Below are 24,862 nucleotides of genomic sequence, written 5' to 3' on the forward strand. Positions count from 1 at the left end.
TCCACATATTTTCATTATTTAATACTAACTCCTTCCTTGTCACCCTGATATTGGCATCAATGGTACAGTCTGTTTTTAACAGAAGGGGAACGGGTGATAGCACTATCCCCTTTCCAGCGCCTTTAAAGGCTAAAATTACTATTCCCACTCTGGAGCGAACAATTCTAAACTCGAGGGAAACTGGCGGCTTCCCCTCCAGGTCGCTGTGGCTCTGCCCGCGGCGGCAGCTCTGTGACAGGGGGCGCGGTGTGGCTCCCCGCCCCAGGCCGAGCTGGCAACCTGCCCGCGGAGGCGGCGCGGCCGCTCCCTGCTGCGGGGTCAGGTGAGCTGCTGCCGCTCCAAGGCGTGTCCAGTGCTGGCGCTGCCCGCGCGGCTACTAATCCCCGCCCCGGTCCAGCTCGCTCGCACTTGCTGTCCCGCGTCCCAGCTGCCGCTCTGCTGTGCCCAGCTCCCCGTCTCCGGGTGGGCGCCCCGCGGGCAGTATGTACGGTGGCCAGCAGCAGTTGCAGCCCCAGGCGCTTCCCCTGCACCTGCAGCACCACCGGCCCCAGCCCTGCTACCAAACGCTGCCTCTGCCGCACCACCGGCCCCGGCAGTGCCCCGAGCCCCTGCCGTGCTACGAGCCGCCTCCCCTGCAGAACCGGCCCCGGCCGTGCCCCGAGCCGTCTCCCTTGGAGAGCCGGCCCCGGCCTTGCCCCGAGCCCCTACCGAGCCCCGAGCCGCCTCCCTTGCAGAGCCGGCCCCGGCCGTGCCCCGAGCCCCTGCCGAGCTGGCCCCAGCATTGCCCGGAGCCGCCTCCCTTGCAGAGCCGGCCCCGGCCGTGCCCCGAGCCCCTGCCGAGCTGGCCCCAGCAGTGCCCGGAGCCGCCTCCCTTGCAGAGCCGACCCCGGCCGTGCCCCGAGCCCCTGCCGAGCTGGCCCCAGCAGTGCCCGGAGGCGCTGCCCCACCAGCATCAGGACGGCAACGTGGTGTACGAGCGGGTGAGGACCTATAGCTGCCCCGGGGGCAAGCGGGTGCAGGTGCTGGAGCTCCCTCCGTGCTCCCCCAGGCCGGTGTCCCCGCTGGAGAATGCGCCAGGCCACCAGCATGTCATCTGGAGCCGCGACCCGCCTCAGCAGGTACACAGTCCTCCTTCCCCTTCTCCCCTCCCGCCCTCGGGACGTGGCCGAGGGCTCGTTCGGCTCCCCCTCCTGTGGACGTGGACCTCTGCTACTTCCTGCTGAGGTGTGGGTGTGTGCCGGCGGGGGGGGTTCATTGACTAGTTACTGTGTGTGTGTGTGTGGGGGGGGTGATTGACTAGTTACAGTGTGAGGGGAGGCACTGACTGGTTACACTGTGGGTGGGGTCACTGATGCACAGGCTCTTTTACACAACTGTTGCTGAGAGACTGGCAAACCCTTGACATTCAAAATCCCTTTATGTGGCTGGACTTCCTGAAGTGAGTCATACAAGGGCTACTATGCTTCTAAACAGATTTGCAAACTGAATAGGAGAGTATTTTCTTTTCTGGCGTTCACTAGTGGCATGTTCCGCTTTCACCATAGAGCTGTTGACATACAGAGAAAAGATAATCTGGAAAAGTGTTCTGTATATGTGTGACAGCTTCATAAATGTGATGTAAACGGGACTGATTTAATGTATGAGCACTGATGATTATCTGCAGTGGAGAACTGTAACAGGTGAAATAATTAGATTTAAAAGTGTTTTGCAATCTGTCCTGGGATTTCTGTTGTTGTTCTTATATAAGAAATGTATATATCATTTTTGTACTGTTTATATAAACGGATTATGAATTGGATAGATGAACCTTATAAAAGCTAGGGGCTGCTTTTGGAATGAGATCAAAACCAGATAGTACTTTAAGATATCTTTTTGTGTTCCAGTAGTAATTTTTATTATATTAATTACATTGCAAGTATTAAAGAAAAGCATTATAAATTTCATCTTTACACAGGGCATTGCTGAAATTATGCTAAGCAACCTGTTTATTATCTATGTTTGAAAAGCTATGTATAATGCTAATGTATTTTCACAGTCCAGGTTTTTTTATGATTTTCAACTTAAATTCCCCTTTTTCCTATTTTTGAATGGATGAACTACATTTGTTTTTGTTCAAGCTTTCTTTAGTAATTCCTATGTACTATTGTTGACTATTTTTGTGCCCAAGTCGAGAATATAAAATAGCGCCCTCCACCCTCCATATAATTTCATAGTAGTTACTTTGTAAAAAAAAGAAAAATACATTAATAACAAGAATAATAATGATAATAGAACATTTATTTATTTTAATGATAAATTCCATGTACAAAATCAACTAATACATATAAGGTGTGCATCATAGTGCATGTAACATACTAGGACCCCTACTGGCTCACTGCTCGCCTCTTTGCCCACCCGCCGCTTACCCACCCGCTTGCCCCCGACTTGCCGCTCGCCCCCCCCAGTATAAAGTCTCATTCAGAGACCCAGGCGTCACTATATTACTGCACACAGCAGTCAATCAATGCAGTTGTAGATAAATCTCTGCATTACACATTTTTGTATAACTTTTATGACTTTGTATTGAACATTGGTAATATGTTATAGTGGCCCCTAAGTAGTATAATTAAAGTAAAAGAAAAATGTCTCATTGCTAGAAGTGGAATGAGATCTTTCCTCCACTTTGTAATCAATTGCCCTGTTGAATGAATGAGGTGTGACTGAGGAAAGCATGGAAGGCAGGCACCTCCAGACAGCTGCAACCCTTGGAGAGGGACTGGGAGCCAGACCAAGGACAATCAAACTTGTCAAGTGGGCTGACTAGAGAAGAGCAGAACTGATGGCCTCGGGGGTTAGGAGCAAGCACCTTCCTTTGGTAACACCCTCTTTGCAGCATTGGGGCAACCCTCAGCCCAGAGAAAAGCAGTCCCAGATTTTGAATCTGGGAGATTTGCCCCTCTCCAGCCATTGACTCGCCACTTGCCTCCTCCCCCCACCCCAAGTATAAAGCCTCATTTAAAGACCCAGGGGATCACTATATTAATGCACACAGCAGTCAATTAATGCAATACCAAAAATTAAAATACTGAAAATGGATGCCCCCCTACATCCACCGACGCACCGCTCACCTCCTCACCCCCCTCTGAGCATCAGGGGTGGCAGGTTTGTAGAAATGTTAGTGGTGCTGATGCCCAGAATGCTCAGAGTCCCCCTCTCCCCGAACTCTACTTCCCACTTGCATAAGGCTCTGCAAGGGAGTTTGGGTGGGGGAGGCGGTCTGGGATGCAGGCCCTGGGTTGGGGCAGGGGATTGGGGTGTAGGACAGCTGAGAGGTTGGGCTCTGGGATAGAGTGTGAGGTGCAGGCTCTGGGATGGAGTTTGGGTGCTGGGTACAGGCTCTGGGCTGGGGCACAGGGTCGGGGTGCAGGATGGGTGGAGGTGTGTAGGCTCTGGGAGGGCATGTGGAGGGCTGGGTGCAGGCTCTGGGAGGGAGTTTGGGAGCAGGAGAGTGTGTGTGGGAAGAGGTGGGGGTGCAGGCTCTGGGATGGAGTTTAGGTGCTGGGAGCAGGCTCTAGGCTGGGACAGGGCCTCTTGGTGCAGGAGAGGGTGAGGGGTGCAGGCTCTGGGACAGAGTTTGGGTGCTGGATGCAGGCTCTGGGCTGGGGCATGGGGTGGGGTGCAGGATGGGTGAAGGGGTGCAGGCTCTGGGACAGAGTTTGGGGACCGGAGAGAGGGTGAGGGCTCTGGGAGGGAGTGGTGGGTGCTGGGGTTGGGGGTGACTGTCATCACATATGGCTTTCTTCCTCTCCTGCTGCCCCTCGCCATAGCATCACTGGGGGTGCGGGATGGGGCTGCCCCTTGCCCAGTGTTTGCAGGAGTGGTGGCTGGAGGTGTGTGCGGAGGGTCACAGGATCAAACGCTCACCAAAGCCCCAGCAGCTGCTCAGGTGAGTGAGGTCCACTGCAGATGATCCTGTAGTGTATCCCACCGGAAGCCCCCTCGACGTCTCCTCCAGGTGGATGCAGTGGGAGGGGAAGGCTGTGAAGCATACAGGGCCGGTGCAACCATTTAGGCAAACTAGGCGGTTGCCTAAGGCGCCTAGTGGTTGGGGGCACCTAAAAGTCCTCTCAGCCCAGAAGGTGGAGTGGAGGTGAGCTGGGTGCGGGGGTGCGCGGGGAGGGGTGCCCGGAGTAACAGAGGGGGAGCACACAGGGAAACAGCTCCCCACCCCAGCTTACCTCCACTCTGCCTCCTCCACTGAGCACACAGCCCAGCTCTAAGTCTCCTCCAATCAGCGCTGCAAGCCTGGGCGGGGAGGAGAATTAGAGCAGCACCTGCGTGCTCAGTGGAGGAGGCGGAGCCGAGGTGAGCTCGGGCGGGCTACCCAGGCAGGGTTAGCTTCAGCAGGAGGTCTCCCCAGGCAGGGTTAGCTGCGGGGGGGAGAGACGGGGGAAGTCTTCCCAGAAAGGGTTAGCTGCTGTGGTGGGCGGGGGGGAAGGGCGGGAAGTCTCCCCAGGCAGGGTTAGCTGCCGTGGGGCGGTGGGTAGTCCTCCCCAGACAGCGGTAGCTGTCGTGGGTGGAAGTGAAAGGGGGGAAGTCTCCCAGACAGGGTTAGCTGCCTGGTGGGGGGAGAGGGGGAGCTCTTCCGGGCAGGGGTAAGCTGCCGTGGGGGGGGGAGAGGGAAGGCTCCCTGGGCCGGTCGTACTGCCGGGTGGGGGAGAGGGGGAAGTCTCCCGGCGGGGTAGCTGCCGTGGAGGACAGGGGAGAGGGTAGCGCGCGTGGGGGGGGTAGCTGCTGCGAGGGCAACTCCCTGGGTGGGGGGCTGAGTGAGCTAGTGGGCTAGCTAGGTAGCGGGCAAGGTGGAAGTTTCGCCTAGGACGCGAAATCCTTGCACCGGCCCTGGAACACATATGTACTCTTCTCCACTCCCTCTCTGACAGCAGCTAGTAGGCTCACAGCTGCCTCAGCAGCCTGCCCACCATTGTTGCATAGGCACAGCAGCCCGGGAAGAGCAGCGGGCACAGTTAGTCATTCCGACAGGGATGCTCCGGGGCTTTTCTGTGTCCCTCAGCTTTGCGCGCCCGAGGCAAGTGTCTCACTCGCCTCGCCCTTGTTACGGCCCTGCTACAGGGCTACAAACAAATAAACCCTCACAACATTTCAGTGCAACACAATTCAATAAGGACAAGTGCAAAGTACTCCACTTAGGAAGGAACAATCAGTTGCACACATACAAAATGGGAAATTACTGATTAGGAAGGAATACTGCGGAAATGGATCTGGGGGTCATAGTGGACTACAAGCTAAATATGAGTCAACAGTGTAACACTGCTGCAAAAAAAGCGAACATCATTCTGGGATGCATTAGCAGGAGTATTGTAAAAAACAGCATGAGAAGTAATTCTTCCACTCTACTCTGCGCTAATTAGGCCTCAACTGGAGCATTGTGTCCAGTTCTGGGTGCCACATTTCAGGAAAGATGTGGACAAATTGGGGAGAGCCCAGAGAAGAGCAACAAAAATGATTAAAGGTCTAGAAAACATGTCCTATGAGGGAAGATTGAAAAAATTGGGTTTTAGTATAGAAAAGAGAAGATGTGAGAGGGTTCATAACTGTTTTCAAGTACATAAAAGGATGTTACAAGGAGGAGGGGGAAAATTATTCTTAACCTCTGAGGATAGGACAAGAAGCTTGCAGCAAGGGAAGTGTAGGTTGGACATTAGGAAAAAATTCCTAACTGTCAGGGTGGTTAAGCACTGGAATAAATTGCCTAGGGAGGAACTTGTGGAACTCCTCACCTGAGGCGGTTGTGAAGGCTAGGACTATAACAGCGTTTAAAAGAGAACTGGATAAATTCATGGTGGTTAAGTCCATAAATGGCTGTTAGCCAGGATGGGTAAGGAATTGCGTCCCTAGCCTCTGTTTGTCAGAGGATGGAGATGGATGGCGGGAGAGATCACTTGATCATTGCCTGTTAGGTTCACTCCCTTTGGGGCACCTGGCATTGGCCACTGTCGCTAGACAGATACTGGGCTAGATGGACCTTTGGTCTGACCTGGTACGGCCGTTGTTATGTTCTTATGTGAACTCTCCATCATTGGAGATTTTTAATAGCAGGTTAGATAAACACCTGTCAGGAATGTTAATACTTAGTCCTGCCGTGAGTGCAGGGGACAGGACTGGACTAGATGACTTCTCAAGGTCACTTCCAGTCCTATGATTCTATGATCCTGCAGATAGTCCATCTGTTACAAAACTTTCTGCATCTCTCTGTGTCCCAATAGAATTTAAAATGGTGTTTTTGAAATGTATCACCCCTATTTTTTATAATCTACTGTATTTAAGTGCATCTTTTTATTGTCTTTTTATTTGTGGCTTTTGTTTCTTTTGATACAAAAACGTTTAATAAATACAATATATAAAAAAGAATAGGGACTACTGAAAAAACATTAGTTCCAGAACCCATCTTAAATGAACTATAACAAGAAGCTTTATTTAAAAACCTACAGAGTAAATGAAACTGTAAAGGAATTCTACTTGAAATTGAAAATGCACAAATCAGTTTAAATAAATCAGATTATTAGCTGTAGCCCTCTTTCCAGAAAAGTTGATTATAAAAAAAAATAGGAGAACAGATACCAGTATGCTATTAGATAAAGACCAGTAGACCTTTACTTAGGTCAAAGTGTGGAGGAAAGATAGTTTTTATTGTGGAGCTAAACCGATTTAAATATTTTGTAGTGGATGCTAATCTATATATAATAAAGAAGCAGATGCCTTCTTAATTTATAGCTGCAATTGGAACAGCACAGTAGCATAGAGTGATACTACACAGCAAGTATTAGTTATTCCCTCAACCTTCTTTTCTTACTACTTCAGCAAATACATCCATTTTCTGTGGAAATGCTGTGTCTTATCTTTTACAAAAGCAAAGTTAATATTTGTTGATACTATTAGCGACAGAAGTTCATGGAGCTGCAATAAAATTATGTTTCATAATTTCTTTGTAGTGCTGATGAGATGTTACTAAAAGTGAAATGTCTTCCCTATTGTGAATTTGTTCTGTTTGTGTAATTTCTTATTGTGGATTGTTTATCTATTGTGATTTCACTTAGTAGAATATCTGTCATTGCTGTGGAAGAGGGCTTTTGTAAACTCTGGAAAACAGGGCATTTTACCAACGGTGGATGTAATATGTATATAATGCTGAGCACCCTCAGCTCTGCGTGAATGAGTGTGCTCACACCTTCCTGGATCATTTTACTAATATTTGAGTTTCTAAGAGTTTTAGATGTCATCCTGTTCCGAATGTTTATGGCATTGGGATACATCTTCAATCATCTCATTTTTAACGAACTTGCAGATTTGTTTGACCTAAAAGTCTTTGGACCTGATTGTACAGTCTTTACCCAGGCAAAACTGTCATTGACTTCAGTGGGAGCTTTTCCTGCGCAAATATTGCAGGATCAGGATGGTCTGGTATGAAGTGTGGCAATTATCTGAAGTATCTGTTTATGGCTGTGCATAAACTCATAACAGATACAGTATGTGTGTGATTTTTTTTTATTTAATTTTATTTTTTTATTCTACCTTATTTCATTTTATTCATGGGTAAGAATTACGTAAGTGTGATTCTAGGAGTGATTGAAAAAATGATTTCAGTGCTTACAAAATTAATGTTAATTTTTTTCTGGGTAATTTCTAATTGTAATCCTTCTGTTGTCATAGAACCCATAGCAAGTGAACTATTTTTCATTTGGAGCATGGGATTAAGCTAAATAGGAATTTAGCTTAAAATAGAGCCTCTCTTCATAAATTGCTTGCTCATTGACAGGTATTTCACAAATAGTTTAGATTGGAATTTGTAAGAAATGACAAATTTTAGCTGCCTCACTATGTGTATGATGTAATGTGATTTCAGTCTGACTATATATTTGGCAGAGGCAGCCTAATCTTTAGCAAATTCAGTCAAGTTTGTTACAGACTTCTTCCTATCCCATGTAATCATAATATCTTTTATAATTATTCACAACAAAATCATAGAATATCCATGGTGTGCAGGTAGATATTTAGCCATGTATGTTGCGGATGTATTGGATGGAATATTCCAGATTATGATTATAAATAGTGTTGCAAATAAATTCTCACAGGATTTTTGCACCAAATATTTGAATATGTTGGTTAACTAAATACATGTGTAAAAGCTCAGTCCCACAAACACAGATGTATAGTACTTGAGTAACTTCAGTGGGACTACTTCCGTGAGTGAAATTACTTGCGTACATCAGTGTTTGTAGAATCTTGTCAAAAATGTTCAGGTTACCCTTAAATTTAGAAAACATGTCCCTAGGGAAATATAGAATAGTTCAATTTTTACTGATTAATTTTTTACCTAGTCAGCTTTCAAGTGCATAAATTAAAGCTAAAGTAGGTGCCTCTTAGTCCAAAAGTGTAAATAACCTGTTTGGATACAAGAGAATAGATCCAGGGGTGCCTAAATGTGAACTTGTTGGGTCAGATCCTGCCGTCTTCAGGTCTGCTTTCTGTCGCTCCTGAGAGTGTAAAGCAGAGTTAAATCCAGTTCAAGCAGCTAGCTGAAGATTCCTCTTCCATAGGGGATTCCTCCCTTTATAGCCCATAGTGTTCGGGGACATAGCTAAGAAAAGGAGAAGGTGTGTATGAAGCACCTTCCTGCTCTGAAAATGCCTGGCTGCTGGAATGGCCTGTTACATCTATGGTTGCCAATTTTGGTTGGATATATTCCTGGAGATTTCATCACATGACATAATCTTTTATTAACGATTAATCTTTAATTCCTGGAGACTCCAGGCCAATCCTATAGGATTGGCAAACTTATTTGCACCTGATACGTAGGCACATCTGGTGCATATTTAAATAAGTTTCTAAAACATCGTATTATGCTCAAAAGACCATAGCAAAACAAAAAACTGTGTTTTAATAAAGCTAAATGTAAAGTTACACGAGTAGGAATAGAGAATGTAGGCCATACTTGCAGGATAGGGGGCTCTATCTGGGAAGTAGTAATTCTGAAAAAGACCTGATGATCAGGGTGGATAGCTCCCAGTGTGACACTGGCCAAAAGAGTTATAAAAGCAGCAGAGAATTCTGTGGCACCTTATAGACTAACAAACATTTTGGAGCATGAGCTTTCGTGGGTGAATACCCACTTCGTCAGATGCATGATATTCACCCACGAAAGCTCATGCTCCAAAACGTCTGTTAGTCTATAAGGTGCCACAGGATTCTCTGCTGCTTTTACAGATCCAGACTAACACGGCTACCCCTCTGATACTTGAAGGGTTATAAACACTCCCAGTGTCTCAATCTGTTCAATTTAACAAAGAGAAGGTGAAGCGAGTGATTTGATCCCAGTCTGTAAGTACCTACATGGGGAACAAATATTTGATAATGGGTTCTTCAGTCTAGCAGACAAAAGTATGACAAGATCCAGTGGCAGGAAGTTGAAGCTATACAGCTTCAGACTGGAAATAAGGGATACTTTTTATGACTGTGTGGGTAATTAACCTTTGGAACAATTTACCAAGGGTTGTGGTGGATTCTCCATCACTGGCAATTTTTAAATCCACATGGGATGTTTTTCAAAAAGATATGCTCTCTTTTGGGGAATTTTTAATGACCTGCATTATGCAGGAAATCAGACAATTAGTCTTTCTGGCCTCAGAATCTGATTCTGTGTCTCAAATGGGAGTAGTATATATAGGATGCAAGCTGATAATACAATCCTTATAAAAATTACACAAGTGTCTGTGCATGTAATTTCAACTTCAATATTTTAGACATTTAAAATTGTTTAGAAAACATTAACAACTATTCGGGAAAGTTCACTTACCTGTCAAAGCCTTGAAGATACATTTGAGATGAGCATATTATTTATAATGTTAATTAAACTTTTAAAACATCTCAAATGATGTTTTGGAAGGTGAATAGAAGAATGGTGTTCCTGAACTAAGTACCTTGATAGGTGATCAAATTTTGCAATAGGCGGATATTAATGGGATCAATAGGAATTGGATCAGGCATCATCTATGGTTTGTAATAGAAACACTAACAACACTTAAACTATAGTGGCACACATTCTTCTCCATAATTCTACAATACAATAATTGTCAAATTTGACTTTTGTGTACTGTTAAAATAACTTTTTAAAATAACATATTTAGGGTATTAGGTAGGAATTTTGGGGTTCTTGGCTATATCTCTTAACCGTAATCATATTAGGTATTAAAATAGTGTAAAAGTTATCTATCTGATTCAGTTAAAAAAAATGACCTTACAGAAAAGTACTTTACCAGATAGAAAGTGATAGACTTTGTATAGGCTTTCTGAACCATCATATAGAATTTAGAATTTTTAATAGAAAATATATACTGCTACAGCATTCTATAGGATAGTTTATAGATTACTGGTCCCCCCCCCACTTTTATTTTATTTAGAAAGGATATTCTCTATTAAGTTACCGTATTTAGGATTGCTGAGAAATGTCTATAGAACTCTATTTTTCATCCCTATTATGCTCTCTAGACTACAGGACTTTTCCCTCCAAATCTCCAGTGTTGTGCTTCATCGAAGCTGAGGAAAACTTTCTTTTTGTGGCATCTGCAGTTTTTCATAGACTCGCACAATGTGAATAACTTTTCAAAAATTGAATTTGGTGTGACCTTGAAAAATTATTTAAGACTGAACAAAAGAGTATAACACTCAGTAATAGTATGTGTTTCAACAGGTAAGTGTTTGTAAAATCCCTGTCGTCATAGTACAATATCCTGCCGTAGGGCTGTATTTTCAGATAAGTGCATGTGCAGATTTTCACACACAATGTGCTCACAACTATATGCCTCATTTGTGCATGCACTTACTTTGATTATGCATTCAAATTGGGTTATTGCCAGTACAAATTATTATAATTTTTGTGCACAATTATCTAGTTTTCATTACTAGTTGTCATAAGTGTGTGAGCATATTAAATATATTATTGTTTAAGCTAACTTTTTTCAAAATCAGGCCTGTGAGGGTTGTTATAATAATAATAATAATAATAATTAATAATAAAAAAGACTATCGAGCAAAGAAAATTCCTTTTTGTGTCTTTAGCTCCAGTTTATGAAATGAAGAATTTTAATCCTGAACAAATTTAAGGAAGACTTTGACAAGCAAATATTAACGCTGCTTGTCAGAACTTTAGAAGTGGCATTTAGACAGAATTCTGTGCTGAAAATTAGGAGGCAAGAGTTGCCCTTCTGCCACTAACTGTGCTTTGTGATCATAGGCAAGTCAGCTAAATTCTCTGTGCTTCAGTGACCTTGTCTGTAAAATAGAGATATATGCCCAAACCTGTAATGTGCATTGAAATCTAGAGAGGAAAACGTTAAGTATTAATTAATATGTAGTTCCTTACTACACAGTGTAGTTGTAGCTGTGTCAGTCCCAGGATATTAGAGAGGTAAGGTAGTATTTTTTAGAAGTTGGTCCAATAAAAGATATTACCTCACCCACCTTGTCTCTCCGTGTAGTATTGTAGATATATTAGAAAACATTAAGTGTGTCAAACAAACAAGAAGCTCCTACCCTGAAACAATTGAGGTTCTAAATTGCTGATCCAGTAGATTGCTTAACTTTAAGCATGTACCGTAGTCATATTGAAGTTAATGGGACTATTTCTGTGCCTAAAGTTAAGTATGTGCTTAAGTGTTTGCTGAATCAGGCTCTAAAGGCACGAAAAGGTCAGACGCAGAGTGAGTTGTGGTTTCTACAATTGGAATGCTGGTCATAAACTTTTGGAAGGTGTAGAGGGAGGATGTTTAATAAACATTAATTTAGGAAGTTTCTCAGGCTCAAGTGTCAGCAAGTGAGAAGGCGTGTAGTTGGAAGTGGATGAAAGAAACAAAAGAAGTGGTTGGCAAGAATTTTGGAAGGAGTATAAAGAGTGACAGGGAGAGTAGGTGGAATTTAATGTATGTTCACTCCCCTACATGGGGAAGTATATAATTCTTTTGGAGGCTGAGTTGTCCAATTTGAAATGCTGTGGACTAGAAGTAAGAACTCTTATGAAGAATAGGTCTCTCTCCTATTGACTTTGTGCAGATTGCTTAATTTCTGCACATCTCAGTTTATCCAGTTATCACATAGGTATACCTACTTCACATCGATGTTCTGAACCTTAACTGAGTTCTCAGATAAAAAGTGATACAGAAATATTCTATTGTTGCTACTGCTGATTGGCCAAGAGGATTCTCTTGTGTGATACTTTAAAAAAATACTTCTGGATAGATTCTGTACGTTCATTAAGGACATAAAAGATAATGAATGGATGTGTGGGCTTGTGGGGGTGTATAAATCAAACATTTCTACTATAGCATTTACTCTATCAGTGAATCAGTGTTTTCCATTATGATTATTCTTATGTATACTTTGATTACATTATAGAGTAAGAAAATTTGGAAATGGATGGTGTCTTTTATGATATATTTGACTGTATTGCCTTGTCACAGATGAAAGCAGCTACTTTATTAATATGTTGTTCTTAATATTTGCTTGTTGTATCCATCCTTTAATTTACTCTTTCCTGTTTGAGAGTGTGGGCCAAATGCTGCTCTGTGTCAGATCAGGGTATATTTGGAATAATTCTAATGACTTTAATGAGGTTTTCTGAGGAGTCTTTCAAGGCAAATTGCACGTGGATTACGTGAAGGAGTTGATAAATATTTAGTTGTTTACTGTATTTACTGTAGATCTCATTTTGCTATTTGGTTCCTGCTTGGAGTACAGTTTGTAAGTATTAAAATCTCAGTCATGATTTCTGAAGAGTGAATAGAACATGAAATAACAAGAAAAGTGTTTTGCTTTAATGCGAAAAAGGCTCAGTCCAGCAAACCGTCATGTGAAGAGTTCGTACTTGAGTGAGTGAAGGTTTGCAGAGTCAAGATCCTCTGAGGTGCAGAACATCCTCAACTCCCATTGATGCCAGTGGAATATTAGCCAATGCTATGATCTGTCTGTTTTGTTTGGGACCAATAGCCAAAGAATTAAACCCCCTCCTTCCAGTTCCCAAATTTAGTAGATTAACATGGAGGAAGAGGAGTGACAGTTAGAGAACCTGATTATTAAAAAGTAATAATAAATTGTAAGTCTTGTTCATTTATAGGCAATCTCACAGCCTGATGCTTATAACAGATTTTTCTTTTACTTTTCATGATCTCTTCTGAGTGTTTTTGTTTCTCTGGATAGTGGGATGGATTCTGTTCTCAGTTTACATTGGTGTAAATAGGAGTAACTCTACTGAAGGCTACAGAGTTACAATTTACCCCAATTTAATTGATGAGAGAATCTAGTTCATTATCTCTGTTCAGAGGTAGAGTTCTTATCTGTCATGATTTTATTTCTTTGATTATATTGTATAGTGATAAATTAACTGTTGTATTTGCAAACTGTTAGGTCATTGGTTAGCAGAATTTTTAAATCTGTTGCTGGAATTCTTATTTCTGATTTTTTAAATATTTTTTTAAAATGGCAACATTCATATTTTAAGATACCCTTCAGATACGTTTTGCTTGCCTTGTATATATTCTTTATAGTTTTTGATTTTTATCTGAACCAGCGGTGGTCTGGTGTCATTACACATTATTCACGTAGCTGAAATTGCATAATTTAGATAGATTCTCACCCTCCGCGCCCCCTCCCCCCCCACAACGTAGACCAGGGCAAAGGATGTGATCGGGCCACATGTTTAAGTCAGAGGCGTTGCTATGAATTTAAATGGGTGTGACTAGGTACATGCTTTGAGGTAAAAAACAGAGTGTACGTATCTCGAAAGTGAACACGGATTTATGAAAGTAAAATATCCCCCTTAGCTCTAAATATATTATTATACGTAGAGCTATCTTTTCTTAAATCTTAGAAGATGAGAGATGTATTCTACCTTAGAAGTCTCCTGGTCTTTATACCTATGAGAATGCTTCAGTACTTTTGCTAGCATAAAATAGTTTTACAAGTTAGAAGCACAGTTGTCAACTTTCACGTGGTAAATAAGCACCCCAACTTTCACAATAAGTAAAAAAATCAAGCTAATCTCATTTCAAAACAAGGCCAAAACAAGACAATCCCTAAGAACCCCAACACTTTGTGACAAGATCCCCCGGGCGTGCAGTCTGGGACTGTAGTGGGCCTGCTGTGCACCCCTGACTCGCTCCCCCCCTTTGCTCCTGCTTGCTGGGAGCTCATTGAAAAAAAAAAACGCTACAAGCCAAAAACTAGCCAATAAGCAGCTCACAAGCCAATTAAGCCAAAAACAAGCCCAATTTCTGCATTTTTTTTTTTTTGCATGTTTGGCATGTCTGGTTACAAGCGAGAGAGCTTAATAGCATGAGTTATGTATTCCAAAGCCCTGAGGCAGTGGATTTAGTTTAGGCAGGTTTGAAGGCTCTTTAACAGATTATTTACTTTAAATATAATCCAGTTTCTTAAAAGGATACATTTTTTCAATGCACCACACTACAGTATGTACCTCAGAATAGAAAAAACAAAAAACCAGGCTTTTCCAGATTGTTTATTATTATTACCACAGTTCATAGAGTGGCCCAGAACTTCTTGCCCAGGGCTCTGTGCAAACACACAACAAAAAAAAAGCTCCCTGCCTCAGAGAGGCGATCCCAACCTAAGTAATTATCTTGAGCCAAAGACTGAGAAACAAAACTACATATCTATAAAGTGTACAGTCTTTGGGAAGTGAAATTTGTGTGAAGAAATCAATCACATTTTAATTTGTAGGTATTTCAGTTTATAGTCCAGATCCTTTTAAAAATTAGGATAATTTGGAAACATGGTTATACTTTATAAGCTATATATCATCTTTTCTTTTGAATGTTGTATACTCATATAAGGAGTCCTTTTGACTTCAGTAGGATTACTTGCATGATGAAAGTTTGCAGGATCAGGCCTGTAGGGGACTGCGGAAGACTGTGTCATGGCCTAGCTAGGGTGTCTCCGCTTTCTCGGCGGCCTTGTGAAAAGCCCCTGCTTGCTAAGTGGCCAGTCATTGTAGGACATGGCATGCCAGTTATAACTTGCTTTTAACTGGTTGAAACCAGTTTGTATGGCCTTAGGCCAAAGGGCGGACATAGCCTGTGGGAAGTCTCTTTTTGCATATGTATGAGTTGCTTTTGTATTGTGTATATATAGCTGTATGCTCCCGGTCTGCCTTTGGACTCCGACCCAGGCCGAGCTAAGCTTCGGTGCTAGGTTCCCCGCCTAAGTGACAGCAACGCCCAGGGTCCCCGTTGCGGATGTGTCACTTTACCTTCATTAAAGCCAAATAACTCACTGTGTGTGTGGGCCTCGTCCTTGCAGAGCACTCAGGCACGTAACAAGGCCCTAATTATGCAAAGGGGAGAAAATGTGATCAAGACTATGACAAGTCTTCAACAGTACTCATAACTTTGACATTCTCTAATTACTATAATTGATGCTTAGCTAGAGTAGAGTCTTTTCTACTTTGATTTCTTTTTCCTGGTGTTATGATTCACGCTTTAGGAGGAGGATTGAAAAACTGGTGCAGGCTGTGTATTACAGTACAACACAGATGTCGGAGTTCCAAACTGGATATCTGACCTACTTTGGAATTGCTCTTATCCAGTGATAAATGCCTCTTTGATTTAAAATTTTGATAACCGCAACAAAGATCTTCCTGGCATTGCTGAGTTGTTAGGGGAGGAAGTGACCATGACCTGTGAGTTATTCGTGCTGCTCTATAACAGTTAACTAACAAAAGACCCAATCCTCAAACTGACCTCAGTGGGAATTCTGCGTACTTGAGGAATATGGTGGTATAGCCATGTTTGTATCATGATATTAGAGACACAAGATGCATGAAGTAATATCTTTTATTGGATCAGCTTCTGTTGGTGAGAGAGACAGGCTTTTGAGCTTACACAGAGTTCTTCTTCCGGTTTGGAACTCTGTGTAGCTCGAAAGCTTCTTTCTCTCTCTCTCTCTCAACAATGGAAATTGGTCCAATAAAATATATTACCTCACCCACCTTGTCTCTGTACTTGAGGAATGTAGATTAGGGCTGTAGCTTTGTCCTTGATGTTGTTAATGTTGCTGGTGCACACATGGAATTAAATTGACAACTTGATGTGGATGCTACACTAGGAGAAGAAGTGGAAACGAATACTTGCCAAATGAAAGCAAACACAATTGGTAGGAATTTTTTTTTTAATTATAGAATTTAGAGAATGAAAATGATCGAATTAAAAGGAGACACTTCTCCTGGGAACATCTTATTTCACAGTTGTCATTGCACTATCCTCTGAAGCACTTGGGGCTGTCAGGTATGGGATACTGGGGTAGGTGGTCTAGTGGTCTGATCTGGCAATTCTTATGTTCCAGTCATTTCACTATTTAAATAAAATACAGATTTTCTTTGCTTCTCATCTCAGAAGGGAGGCACTGAGAAAACAATAATGTATTTACAGTGCTTTTCATTTGTAGAGATGAGTACTTTATGGGTCATATCTTCAGCTAGTATAAATTGGTGCAGCTCTGTTGAGTTCATTGGAGTTATACTGATTTACACTAGCTGAAGCTTTGTCCCATTAAGTCTGCATAAGCTTTGATTCTTACCCACGTTTTGCAGACAAGGCACAGAGGCTAACTGCATTGGTGTTACGTGCAAATGAAAGAACTGAAAAAAAGAAAATGTTAGCACTGAGCATTCTAATTTTGCCCAACAGATGATTGCCCCTGTCCCCAAGTCTTCTGTATAATGTGGGGAAATGTGCACAATGCTCAATAATGCTAAAAAACCTAATTACTTGCATGAAATCAAGCACTGGTGATTGGGGGTGAAAGCAGATGTGCACTAGTGTGGCAATAGGACCTAGATGTTTTAGCATGAGCACAATGTGTCTAGCCATTTTCATTATTTAAAGACCACCCTAAAGGACTGCTTAACCCAAATATGTGGAAGAGTTGTGTTTAGGATAAAGAATGTCTGTGACTGATTCTCATGAGTGGCTGCCGCAGACATAGAAATGGTACTTCTTTACATTAAACAGTCTCTCCCACAACCAGTTCTTTAAAATATGCTGGACGCAGTATTGTTGCTAGCTCAGAAGACTGGGAACCCTCAACGTATATTTTTTATTAGCTCAGAAAAGGAAGGAAGATCTTGTTGATAAAACAGTGGATTAGGACTGGAGATCCGTGTTCTATTAATGGCTTTGGCACAGAATTTTGTTATGACTTCGGGCAAGTTGCATAGGTCCAGATTTTCAAAAGTGCCGTTTTGTTGGGTGCCTAAGTTTAGTCACTGCAATGTAAGCCCAGGGTTTGAACTCAGGCTCAAACCTAATCCCCCTTTCACCTACACATGCATTGCACTAGCCCAGGCTCCCAGGATCCCATCACAGGGATGAAGAGTCTGAGCCTGAGTCAAATTTGGATGCAGGATTCAAGCCCTTTGGACTAGTGCTCTGGGAAGGCACCAAAAGTATCCCACAATCCCACAAGCAAACTTCCTTTGTTCTCTGGATAGTCAGGTTTTGTGGATAGCCAAATTTTCCCACACTGCACCACAAACGGTTAGAGTGGCCATTTTGGGAGGGTGCTAGGAAGTCTGGGATATGGGTGGTTGAACTCAGGCCTGCATAATGCAATGTAGATGTTGGAGCCTCAGTTTGGGGCCACATGTTCAACAATTTCTAACCTGGAGTAGATACTCTAGATTAGATTAACAAACCCAGAGACTGCTAACCCTGGGTTTACATTGCATTGTAGACATATCCTAGACAAACACTTAGTTCACGGTATGCTGGGAGGTAAATCTACCTTGCGTTAGCCTGCCACACACTAGCTGTCCATGTGGACTGTGCTATCATGCACTAAAAGTTCCAAAGGGCGTGCTGCTCTACTTGTGGAGGAGTGGATCAAAGCACGCTGTGGAGCATGGATAGCTAGTGTGCACCAGGCTAGTGTGTGGTAGATTTACAGCACGGCTTCCCATGAAGTGGGTGTTTATATAGATAAACCCAGTGACCAGTCAATACTTGGATCCATCTGAGTTATGCTTTTTGTTTCTGCCTTGCTCTCCCGCTCCAAGCTGCTCTGAGGAACCAAAATTAGACTTCCTTCTGCTGAGGCAATACGTCTCCATGCTGTATTTCATTTCCTTCCTCTTACTTATATATCTGTGCTCTGCTCTGGTCTACTCTGAACAGTTGTCATCTTCTTAACACGTGTTTTAGGTCAGTTTCTCTCCTACAGAATTGATTTAGCACTTTAAACGGTGCAAAGACAGGCAGATTATATCAATGATAATAATTATGAGCTCCATCTTGTATACTCTCTGAGGGCTTGATCCAAGGCTCACAGAAGTCAGTGGGAGTCTTTTGTTGACTTCAGTGGAAACAAGCTGAGCCCCATTGATTCAACTCACTTCCTTATGGAGCTCAAATTATAGATTCCAAGGCCAGGAGAGACCATTGTGATCATCTAGTCAGACCTCCTGTATAACACAAGCCAGAGAACTTGCCCCAAATAATTCTTAGAGCAGATCTTTTAGGAAAATATTCAATCTTGATTTAAAAATTGTCAGTGCTGGAGGATCCACCAGGACCCTTGGTAAATTGTTCTAATACTTAATTACTCTCAGTGTTAAAAATGTATGCCTTATTTCCTCCAGTATAAATTTTCTTAGCTTCAGCTTCCAGCCATTTGATTGTGTTAGCCTTTCTGTGTTATATTGCAGAGCTGATTATTAAATATTTGTTCCCCATGTAAAATTAATATGACCTTTTAGTGTCTCAAGCCTGGTCTACACTACGCGTTTATACCGAATTTAGTAGAGTTAAAGCGATTTAACCCTGCACCCGTCCTCACAACGAAGCCCTTTATATCAATATAAAGGGCTCTTAAAACCGATTTCTGTACTCCTCCCCAACGAGGGGAGTAGCACTGAAATCGGTAGTGCCATGTCAGATTAGGGTTAGTGTGGCCACAATTCGATGGTATTGGCCTCTGGGCAGTATCCCACAGTGCACCATTGTGACCGCTCTGGAAAGCCATCTGAACTCGGATGCACTGGCCAGGTAGACAGCAAAAGCCCCGCAAACTTTTGAATTTCATTTCCTGCTTGGCCAGCGTGGAGAGCTCACCAGCACAGGTTACCCACGCTGTAGGGCTCAATCAGTCGCAGATAGGTTAACAAGCAGTTCCTCTCTATGAATTGAAAAAAGAGCTCCAGCTATGATTGCACTCGGGGAGCTACTGGATTCTGATTCGCTGTGGTTACTGGTTTGAAGAGGTGGATTTCCGTTTCGGCTAACAGAACTCCTGTTACCAAAAAAAAATGAAAAATAAAAATACAATTTTGAAAAATGTCCACAGGGCATGATGCAAGAAGCCACACCAGGGATCATCAGTTTACAGTGCCAAGGAAAATGAAATACAGTTTATAAGAGCTCAGAACAAGCCTACTATAAAATAATCACGCAAATGAAGCAACGAGAAAAGAAATCTCGTGAATGGACAAGATGGACGAAAATACATAGCCGCATATCTTTGACATGAGCTGCATTTGCAATATCTCAGGGGATTAGTCCGCCAACCTAATAACATCCACCCAGTCCGAATGAGATTACGGAGGATGTAGGGTTAAGGATAAAATCTCAGCCGATGGCTGAGGATTTGTGGACAGGGGAAGAATGAGGAAGGTTAAGAGGAGGACGAGCTGCAGACATAGCCAGAGCAGCTCCGTTCTGCCCCAGCAGCCAGGAGCTTTTTTAGCTGACAGAATTACCCCCCAGCCCTCACCAGCTCATATCCACACAACGAAGCCATGGAAGGGGACTCTGGTGAGTGTACCTTTTTGGTAAACAAAAAATGTTTAAAAAGCAGCGTTTTTGAATGATTAATTTGCCCTGAGGACTTGGGATGCATTCGCAGCCAGTACAAGTACTGAAAAGATCTGTTACATGTCTGGGGATCGGTAGCTTGGAAATTCTCCGGACATACTCCTTGAAGCTCTTTCTGGAGGTACTCAAAAGCCTTTTCAGAAGGTTCTGGGCAGGCAGTCCTTATTCCGGTCCCTCCATGTTAGGACATTTGACCACGCCATGCATGTTAGCAGTAATCTGGTATCACAGCATGACAAACCCTGCTACTGTATATGTCCTCGGTGTTTTTTGACTGGGCATTCCAGCAACTCTGTTCTTTAATTCCGGCGTTGGTATCCTCAGTGATATGTGAGTATCGTTCAAGGTAACCTGAGCTTGAGAATTCAGGAATTTAATAGGGGACACGAGAGAACCATTCCTACTGGGCTATCTTTGTCTTGTTATGCTCAGAAAGTAAATCCTTTTTTTGCACGAGTAGCCTAAAGCAGCGGGAAGGGGCGGATAGATGGCGCTGGAGGCTTTTTCGCATTTCTGCTAGCCAGTGATCTTCCATGATACCAGCCACGCGTTGGGAGAAGGAGTGGTAAACGATGACTCTAATCACCAGAGATAACTTGGTATTGGGGGGGGATTGTGGTTCTGCTGCTCGCATGTTATGATGGGAAAGAAAGCAGCACTGAACCGGATGCTTTGCTGCTATTGGTAGGGGAATGTGCTGGTATATATGAAGGCTGCAGAAGCCGAAAGACAATGGCTTACCATGGACCTCAGATGCCAAGCCAAATTCTCTGCTATGCCCGGACCCTAACGATCTTGCAGTATACTCTAACACACAGAGCCGCAGCTGACACCTGCAAATAATTAAGATGCAAAAGCTGACTTGTTAGTAGACACACATGATCCTAACATTGTAAGGGTGAATTAGTGTTGTTTCACGTGATAAGAGCTATAAAGCATGCTTCTGTAAATATGTATCTTTTAATTCTTCTCTCCATTTTTCCTCTCTCACATGCAGCTGCAATTTTTTCCAAGCCTCCTCCCTACTCATCCAAAGGCTATTACTCAGATAACGCAGTGGGAAAAAAAAAGACCAATGAGCGAAATTTCTCAGTAATATCATGGAAGTGTACCCGCAATGAAAGAGCTCATCTGAATGAGTTGAAGGAGTCATTGGTATAAATCAGGGGAAACGACTGCCTATTGTTAATGAGGACAGGACGGGATATGACTCGACGATGAGAGATAGTCTTAGGTGCAGGAAGAATCAGATGGTGAGGCAGGATAGTTTATCCAGCGTGGCGATGGGTGCAACTCCTAGGGACTGCCTGCTATGATCAAAACTGACATGCATCCGCATCTGATGGAGCTTCAAGGTATAGCAGCAGGCATCACATGAGTTCCGCTTTAGCCCTGTATAACCACCTCCACAATGTTTCCACATCCTCCTCACCCAGACGTGTAAGTAACGGTAGGGAGAGGCCTCCATGCACCTGCCCACTCCACCCCAGTGGGACAGAAGCCCAACTTCAAAAAGGCTGCTTGTACTATTGAAAAGTTTTTTAGTGGCCTTTTCCTCCCATCTTATCCTCTCTCCAAACCAACCCGGGCTCACTTAGTCAGTTCTCTCCCTCTTTTTATCAATTAATATATAAAGAATACATGATTTTAAACGCATAGTGACTTTTTTTCTTAAGAACTGAATCGAAGAGGGGAGGGTGTCGTTGTTTACAGGGTATCATGAGGTACAATTGGGTTGAGGGCGGGTTCATCAAGGGAAACAAACACACAGTCACCAGGGCCGTACCCTGGCCCATGATGGAAAATCGTTCAAGGCTTTTCTCTGATGGCACACGCACTTGTCGGTGTGCTCTTTCTAATCTCCCTGGGTGTCTGACTGCACCGTAATCAGTTGGCCAGGTGATTTGCCCAGTCTCCCCCTTACTCTCACAAGATTTGTGTGAGCAGCACAGCAAGCAGAATAACAAAGGGGATCATTGGTTGGCGGTGAGGTTCTGGAGCGGAGTCCATAATGGTGCGGCACCTAGCAGGCCCTTTAAAATGGCCAAAATGCACATTCATGTGCGGGCGCCGTTTAAATGGCCATATGCACATATTCTTACCACCTATCTGCCACTTGCTCAGCCTGTAGTTTAACCAAATCTGGACTCTGTCCGGCGCCTGTGTCTCCTCGGCTTCCCCATAGCCCCCATGGACAATCAAGGGGGATTTAGGCATACGGGTCCCCAGGATAAACTAAAAATAGCATTATGTCAACATCACCAGACTGTTGTTTTTTGATCTGGGGTAATTCCATACCTTTTCTAGAGCTGATTTTGCTGGCATAACAGAGGTAGTGATTCCTGAAGACACCAGAGCGTATGAACCCTTCCTGGCATCGCCCACGTCGGATTGTTGGTGAAACGTCCCTCTTGATTACCAACAGTTGCTGCAGCACATTTGAACATAGACCACCTTTGGTAAATGACGGGACACAGGACCTGGGGCTCGCGCGTGCCCTCAGATAGGATAATGGGTTCCAACTATCGTCCCCCACAATTAGGGAATCCATTGCAGCAAAGCCACTCTCACTCAGCCAACTGCCGTCCCGAGCCGTCACCCTACCTCTTTTAGCTTCAGATTTTAATGATTGCTTGCTTACTTGCATCACAGCCCCCACAGTAGGTTTGCCACACTCCCAATTGACTTCTCGACTACCCGCTAGCTGTCTGGTGTGCCATGGCTTTTCCGAGGGCTATTGCCACTCGCCTTTCTCCAACTGTTGACGATCTCTCATCTTGTTATTCTGGTGTTTACTCAGGCAGGGGATAAGCAACTCACGTTCCCTAAGAAAGGCCCTTACGCATGCGAAAGTTTTTGCAGCCACTTGGAATCATCCCAAACATCCCGCAAAATTATGCAGGTCCACCAGTCTATGCCTATAAAGTTTTCCTGGGCCGCAAAATTCACGAGTTCCATATGTTTAGAACATTCTGCCCCCTATTACCAGCAAGGATCTTCATACAGCGCAGAGGCCGCACTCTGAATAGTGAGAATTCTGTATGTGTCCATGTCCCATCACTCTACGTAGCCGTCAGCTGAGCACACTAGACTACGTTTGTCTCTCATCCTTTTCCTGGTTTTTGACTAGGTCCTGGTTCAGCAATGTGTATCTGCACAGATAATGTGCGATGGGATGTTACAACATCCTATGATTGTGAATAAACAATGACGCTCTAGCAGGGTCCATGCTTACGCTTTGTGCTATGGCATTGCACAGTTTCACCATCCAGGATTAAAAAGGCGCAAAACTGTCTGTCTGTCTGCTTTCACGGGTATGGAGGGGTGAGGCTATCCCTAGATACCTTTATCCGTGCAGTCATATGTTTTTTGCTTTATTTTCGATTCACACCTTTGGACACTGAGACTCTCAAATCTACCACGCAATTCCAAGCTGTCTATCCGAGATCTCACATATTGGTACCTTGAATAACCTTCTCTGCTGTGGGAGTTGGTTTGATTGACTGTCTTCTGGGAAAACTATTGGTGATTAGTCTACTCACAGTGCAATGCTCCGGAAATCGACACCAGCCTTGGTACATGGACGCACACCGCCGAATTAATGTGCTTAGTGTGGCCGTGTGCACTCGACTTTATACAATCTATTTTTAAAAAACGGTTTCTGTAAAATCAGTATAATCCCGTAGTGTAGACATACCCTTAGCTACTACTTCAATGTACACAGTACTGTATCACGTCTAAATATGTTGCTCTTGTCCTTTCGTTTGTAAAAAAAACAACAACTTCAACACTTTTTATTCAAAATAGTGCTAATTCTAAATTGGAGTGGTATATCCACAAGATTGTATATTAACACTTCTTTTTTTTTAATGTTTTACATTTACAGGAGCCATTGTCTCCATTTCTGAGAGGAGGAAATTACTGCCCGGGAAACAATGTTATCTATGAAAAGACAATAAGAAAATATGAGTTGCTAAATCCTGAACAGGTGAATGATTTCTTGTATCATTTATATTAATCTGTTGGGGCAAGAAAACAAACACTTTTCTACTACTGTCTCAAGTTTTTACTTCTCTTGGAAATTAAAGCAAATCTGATAGAATTGTTTTAGTTCATGTAAGGGCCAAATCCTTACTTAAAATCAATGGAATTTCTTTTATGAGTATGGTGAGCAGGATTTGGAACATCTATTGGCCAAGCTCGCAATGGCCTACACTCAACTTGATGGCATTTCTATGTCTGTCTGTATATAAGGGCTGGTCTACACTGGGGGCGGGGGGGGGATCGATCTAAGATAGCAACTTCAGCTACGTGAATAGTGTAGCTGAAGTCGAATTATCTTAGATCAATTTACCTCTTTACCTCACGGCGCGGGATCCACATCCGCGGCTCCCCCTGTCGACTCTGCTACCGCCGTTTGCGCTGGTGGAGTTCCGGAGTTGAAGGGAGTGCTTTCAGGGATCCATATATCGCATCTAGATGAGACGGATATATCGATCCTCGAGAAATCGATTGCTACCCGCCGATACGGTGGGTAGTCTAGACGTACCCTAACACAATAACTTTTCTGAATGTCGCATCTGATCAGTTCCAAAATTTCAGGGAATGTTGTGGCCAGAATCCTGTTATTTTGAGGGGAAATCAAAAGGGAAGAAATGGGGTACATGTGGAACTCCTATCTTCTGTTTAATACATCAACAGTTTTAAGCACCTCTGCAGTTGTCTGTAGATCAAACAACTGGTTGATGGCACCCATTAATGCCTTCCATCATAACAATACCCCAGTAGAGTTAAGATGTTGACCCAGTGAATGACCTATCTCCCAGATGGTCAGGGGAATGGGTGCCCACAGGGAGCTCTTGTCATGGGGAGGGGAGAATGAGGGACCTTGGAATGGAGGGAGTGGGGGGCGCACACAGCTCCTGGCATGGGGG

General features: G+C 43.5%; 1 protein-coding gene across 1 annotated transcript in view; it reads left to right on the forward strand.

Moving 5' to 3' along the window:
* The first annotated feature begins 422 nt into the window (after nucleotides 1-422).
* The window catches only part of POF1B (POF1B actin binding protein), a 57,153-nt gene continuing 32,713 nt past the window's right edge, over nucleotides 423-24,862 (forward strand). Inside the window, exons 1-3 of the mRNA XM_075068741.1 lie at nucleotides 423-1,118; nucleotides 11,883-11,888; nucleotides 23,815-23,916. Of these exons, the coding sequence (XP_074924842.1) occupies nucleotides 483-1,118; nucleotides 11,883-11,888; nucleotides 23,815-23,916 (744 nt within the window). The 5' untranslated portion in view covers nucleotides 423-482. The remainder of the gene's footprint in view (nucleotides 1,119-11,882; nucleotides 11,889-23,814; nucleotides 23,917-24,862) is intronic.

Source organism: Chelonoidis abingdonii, chromosome 8 (assembly GCF_003597395.2).
Source record: "Chelonoidis abingdonii isolate Lonesome George chromosome 8, CheloAbing_2.0, whole genome shotgun sequence".
NCBI lineage: Eukaryota > Metazoa > Chordata > Testudines > Testudinidae > Chelonoidis > Chelonoidis abingdonii.